This window comes from Nylanderia fulva, unplaced genomic scaffold (assembly GCF_048542155.1).
Source record: "Nylanderia fulva isolate GAGA-0341 unplaced genomic scaffold, ASM4854215v1 Scaffold3, whole genome shotgun sequence".
In the NCBI taxonomy this organism is placed as follows: domain Eukaryota; kingdom Metazoa; phylum Arthropoda; class Insecta; order Hymenoptera; family Formicidae; genus Nylanderia; species Nylanderia fulva.
In genome coordinates, this window is record NW_028190368.1 from 1,171,646 (window position 1) to 1,177,669 (window position 6,024).

Sequence of the window (6,024 nt, forward strand, 5' to 3'; positions counted from 1 at the left end):
ACATGTGCACTCGAGAAAAACAATTCTGAATCTAGTTCTAAATCTAGAAACCTATGTAAATTTCCTATCTGACAACCAATAAGAAAGTGAATATTTGTTATAAGATGAGTGACACTTCTAGCTTTTTTATAATCCTAGACCATCCGTTTGCATAATACAAAAATACATAGTAGGTTTTTTAAATTTTTTATTTAATTAAATAGGAATAAAATATACATCTAAGTTTATTTAATAATTTTTACTAAAAATAGTGCATACGTATTTATAATGTAAGTGAATTGTTTGTTTTTTTATTGTTATGCATGTTTTTAAACTTGCATATATTAATTTAAATATTATATATATATTTATTAAATTTAATCTATTTAAATGATTATATTTATCGAAATTTAAGAGGAACATCTCAAACTAAATCTTTATTTAATTTTATTAATGTGTTATATTCTTACAGATTAATTTTACCATGAATTGTGGATACGCAACATAATAAAATTAAATATTTTTTTATATACTTGCATCGCAATCACAATTTATGAGATGGATGCAGATATATTAAGAGCAATATTAAAGAGTTATGATGATGCAGAAAATGTTGCTGAATCTGAGAACTGCAAAGATGTATCAAGGGAAGCTTTGCTATGCTCACAGTCTGATAAAATGTTGATCACTTTGTGTGCAGCATTGAGCAATCTTTTATGTTACAAAGTATCAAAGCAAGCTTATCAACGTTATTCAGTTCGATTGCTGATAATTGTATGTTAATTTTTTGCATTACAATATTAATGTCTCTTTTTAACTTTTTTTAAAATTCTTACAATGTTTTACTACAATCATTATAGGACATCCTGCGAAAATGGTGCAGAACAACAAGCAACTTTGAACATTTGCCAATATTTACATCCAAAGAAAATAGCTTGAGATTTGCAAACGTTTTGTTAGACAAACATCTCACAGATGACATTTTGAATGAGTGCTGTTCGGAAGATGCTTTGATATCTTTAACCACTGCCGTAATGCATCTGTCGTTGGGGAATCCATCCTTCATGCATCACATAGATAGATTACTTATAAGACTTTCACAATTAGAGACAAATGATAAAATTGAAAGATTATTACATAATTCTCTACATTCAAATTTGCACCTTAAACTATCTACAAAGGAAGAGATATATAGTGTGCAGAAATTTAAATTAATAGAAAAACCATTGCTTGACAGTTTTATATGCATGCTTCCTGATCAAAAGAAAGAAAATTGCATAGAAAATCAGAATAATGAAGCGGCATTAAATCAATTACTCGAATTTAGTGTTGAGTCTATGTGTGTTTTTCAATTAATATTTAATTTTTTAAAGGAGCTACTTGTTCAGCTGCATTTTGCTCCTGCAGTTCTACATTTTATAGAAGTAATATTAAAGCGGATATCTATTTGTTGTGAAAATCAGGATAAGGACATATTAAATCTTTATCCTAGGAGACTGCATTGTTGTATAATCTTATTAAGGATAAAGCCTGAGCATCATACAGTGCAGACACGAAAATATATATTGCAAACTATGAAACAAATCTACGACGAAAATAAGGATGTTTTATTAATTATAATGTCCCATTTTCCTGAATGGCTTGAATGTTTTGCAAATTATATGACAGACCACAAAATTAATTGTGGAGAAAAATCCTGTAAATTTATGTGAGTACGTAATAATTTTATCATCGTTTTAATTTGATTATTATTATAATATTATTTTGAATTTGTTACTAATTATGAATACGTTTATGTTTATATTTATAACTTAAAAGATAAGTCTTATCATTTGAAAGAAAATGATAAAATGTATATATCAAAGACAGATCTTTATTTTTATTGTTCGGCCACAAAATAAATGCTGGAATGTTTTTTGAAGAAAATTCGATAATGAAAGTCGATAGTCCCTAAAATCTCAAATAGTATATAACATTTTCACATTTCTAAAATACATCTTACATTTTCATCTTATATAAATTGGATTGAAAAAAATGAGATGCAATATTTTTCAAATCAAAAGAAAAAAGAAATTAATGCGCCTCCCAGTGCAAAAATAATTGCTCTTATATTCCAAGTCAGCAAAAAAATGTTTGCCTGTGTAATTCAACGCATAAATCATAAATGTTAACTTTCAATTAATGCCACTTTAAAAATCGTGGAAAACAACATCTACTTTATAACAAACTAATGCAAACATCTGTCGAATATAAAAGTAAAATACATTTTCTAATGAACTGATAAATTGATAAATCTATTATAGAGAAAATTCATACATTTTTTTCCTTTCTAATTTTTTAATTAAAAAATATTGTTTAATTGCCGTTTATGATGTAAAAGATAAATAAAAATTATTTCTATTGCTATATAAAATCATTAACGTTATATAATTAAATGATAGTACTGCTTCTTTGCTAATGCATTGCATTTGGAATTTAGTTTAAATATTTTTGTATGTACTCTAGAAATATATTAATTAACTATTCGATTTTTAAACTGATCATTTAATTCGTCTTCTATGTTTGAAGTGTCTTAAAATTTTATTTTACACATAAAAAAACCGCAACTTCTGAATAAGATGATCTTTGATGCGAATTTCTGCTCATACATTACTCAAATTCAAATTGCGATATAATATCGTTTCAATTATCGAAATAAGTCAAATTTCCTGTAAAACAGCTAAAAATAGTTAAATTCCACAGCAAAATTGAGGATGGTTTTATCGGAGCAGGATAAGCGGCATAAAAAAAGTCTACAGATGATTTCGTGATGGAAACAATGGAAATTTTGCGTTTTCGAGTGAAAAATACGAGAAAAATTTCTCCCGATTTCCTCAGCTGCATAATTATTGATAAATCTTCAAAAAAATCGGAATTTTATATTTTTGTTTTTAAATATACGATGTAATATTCTAATTTCTCTTCTATTTAATATGACGGATTTAAACGCGGATCACCTCTAGTTGCGAAATCGCTTGGATCTCCCGCACCCTGGATTCGCTGGAAGAGGATGTTTCCTCGGACGTGGTGCTTTGGCTTGATACAGCGGGATAGGACGAGGATGCGACGACGGAAGCGGAAGTGGGAGGATCAACGGGGGACGGCTTCGTTGGACGCGGCAAGGACCTTCGTCTCTTCAGGAACTCAGGCTGCCGCCGATCGGCCTTCTGAACCTTCTCGTTCCCTTTGATCTTGCCGCCGGTGGACCTGGATCGCGCGTTCACCTGTCGCGATTATAACGAAAAATCGCCACGTGAATAATATGAGATTGTGAGACAGAGATCTTGTGCAGAGTATAAGAGAGAATTGGATTAATCGTGTGTGTATTTTAGAGATAGATCTGTAATGGCAAAAATTTATACTGACCCGAATAGTTTTCCATCGCTTTTTGCTTAATTAGAGAGTTCAAAGATAATGCTTTATTAATAACATTCAGAGTTTTTCGATTATGCAAATTCGAAGGAAATCTGCTATGAAAAAAGCAAACACAAGGATAAGAAATGTTCTTCGAACTTGCATAAAAATATATTTCAGAGGAAGAACGTTGGATGGACGGCTTTGTTAAAACTAAAAATTTCGAATAAAAGAGGTGCATTGAAATATAGATTAAAATGATACATAAAGAAGAAACTGGGAACTTGTTCGATAATTCGTTTTTCTCTCTATAAAAGAAACTTAAAAAATTCAGAATTCACAAAGTTGAAAATCTAAAAGATTATAGTTCAAAATCTATATCTGTGAAGAAAAACATACAAAGATATATCAATTGTAACTCTTTTGATTTAATCGTTCTGTCGATAAGAGATTGTAGTTTAGCTCGTTGTAACAAAAGTTTCTCAAAAGAAACTTTTTATGCAGTTATTTTGACATTTGTTGTTGCAAATGTATACATTAATTAGCTCTTATGACAAAAGGAAAATTTCGTCTCTTATAACGCAGTATCGTCATTCGAAATGATCTATCATATTTTAAGGATCATACTTTAAGGAGGCAAAGATATATATAATTATAGATATTGGGTGCTTCTTGTGTGCACTTTCGGCTGAGAAAATAAAGTCGCCGATTTAAAGTCTGTTTTGCATCATTCATAATTCACGACAAAATTTTAAGATGTATAGTTATACGTATATTGTATATAATAGAAATCGAAAAAATATTATTAGTTTAGACTATATTTAGATTAATATTTTAAATGACGATTTTAGAAATATTGCGTGCAATGAAAAAAAATTATATTAGAGTAGGAGTAAGAGTTTCCATTAGAGAATATTGATTTTTAGTATTATTAATAGTGGATTTATAATATATTATTTATACATATACAAAATTATATAATATATATTTATATATACATATATAAATATATATTAAATAATCTTATATACATATATTATATTTTAATATATTTATTTATATTTTATATGTATATATAAATAATTTTTGTACGCGTAAAAAAGTCTTTTACGACTCATTATATTATAAATAGAATTTTGTCGCGAATTTTATAAATATATCGTGCAAAACGGACTTGGTGCACCCTTAGGACCGATCACGTCGATTTTAAAGAGGGATGCTGGAGCAGGAGTTTCAGGGACAGGTGGATTTTCTTTCAATTTTTCTTCATTTGATGTTCGGGTGAAAGTATAGACAGTAGAAATGTTATAAAATGAAATGCTCTGTTACCTTGTAAAACGTGTTGTTACATTCAACATCGATGCGATGAATCTTTTTGTTTTTTTTTTCAAATTTTCTTTTTGTTTTCGAACGTGTGTGAGCCGTAGAGTACTCTATATTTCTATTTCTGTTTTCTTTTTCGCTCACTTTATTCTGTCACGTATTTTTTTTAAATCTCGAAAACGCAATGTCGAATAAAACAGCGATTATTCTCCTGCGCGTTTATTTTTTTCTTTTTTTGTTCTTTTCTCTGATTTCGATTATCCTCCTGCTGTTTATCCTGCTTGTTTTTAAGCACTTTTTTTGCCAACCACATTACAATACATATATTACACGATCTCGCGTTAAAGACGTCTCGCCTGTAGTAACTAGATGATTTTTATTTTGCAACATGGGCGAAAGGTCGTGACCGATCCCAGAGATGCATATTCACATCGTCTCGCATTCTATGTAAAAAGAATCGGAATCTCTTGAATCCCGGGCACATTTCTCTCTCGGGAAGTTTGGGATCCTTAAATAAATGGAATCTTGGAAAATCTTTGGAATCCTTGGAAAATTTGGAAAATCTTGAATCCTAGAATCCGCGATATCTGTGGAATATATTATATATGATATATACATATATATATCCTTCGATCCCGAAATCTTGCGAGCAATCCGTGATCTTGGTTCCTCGGAATTGCATTTGAGGAGGGGAATCCTTGAATTCTCAGGATAATCAATATATCTTTAAGGTACGTGAAACTCTTCTCGTGCCTATCCCCGGTTATCGTGCAGAATCGATCTTTCGCCCCGACGTTACTCCTTTTTTTCTTTTTTTTTTTTGTGTTTGTGTGTTTATTCTTTAATAGTTAATATTGAAGTATTACAAACTATGTGGCGGAAAAACGTTTATCCGAAGAAACAATTGGTACGAATTTGTGTCCGACAAACCATCCTCGAGCATGTAACATTTCTCAAAACTCGACTCGCGCGATAATTATTTATATAACAATTAATATTATGCTGATATATCGATTTTTCTCGAGAGAGATGAGTAACGTTTGAGAGTCGCGCGCTTTTTTTTTTGTTTCTTTAGCGTCGCATCTACCTTTACACGATGCCTGTCTTATATCCAAGGACGATGCACCACGAAAAATAATTTCATTCCAATATACAGACCGTTCATTTTTTTCAAAATTTCCTTCGCGATATACAAAAGGTCTCGCGCATATCTTGTGCAAAATAAAATACTTCTGACGATGAAACCCTCGAGATATTTGTTTAAAATAATAGTTAAGGCTCTTGAATCCTCATGTTAGATTGTGACGTCAGAGGCGAGAAAATTCTTGC

General features: G+C 30.2%; 2 protein-coding genes across 3 annotated transcripts; one reads left to right on the forward strand and one right to left on the reverse strand.

The window, feature by feature from the left end:
- The first annotated feature begins 93 nt into the window (after positions 1-93).
- Positions 94-2,347, forward strand: LOC114942913 (uncharacterized). 2 transcript variants are annotated; one of them, XM_029318520.2, is made up of 3 exons: positions 94-169; positions 452-753; positions 840-2,347. In XM_029318520.2, the coding sequence occupies exons 2-3, from the start codon at positions 538-540 to the stop codon at positions 1,689-1,691; spliced, it is 1,068 nt and encodes a 355-aa protein (XP_029174353.2). In that variant the 5' UTR covers positions 94-169; positions 452-537; the 3' UTR covers positions 1,692-2,347. The 2 variants fall into 2 exon arrangements, with proteins under 2 accessions (XP_029174353.2, XP_029174268.2); XM_029318435.2 differs by lacking the exon at positions 94-169 and adding an exon at positions 182-269.
- Positions 1,357-3,248, reverse strand: LOC146722545 (uncharacterized; the record flags this gene model as incomplete). Its single annotated transcript, XM_085484373.1, has 1 exon — positions 1,357-3,248. A coding segment is annotated over one exon (288 nt), but the record flags the coding sequence as incomplete, so codon positions are not given.
- Positions 3,249-6,024: the final 2,776 nt, after the last annotated feature.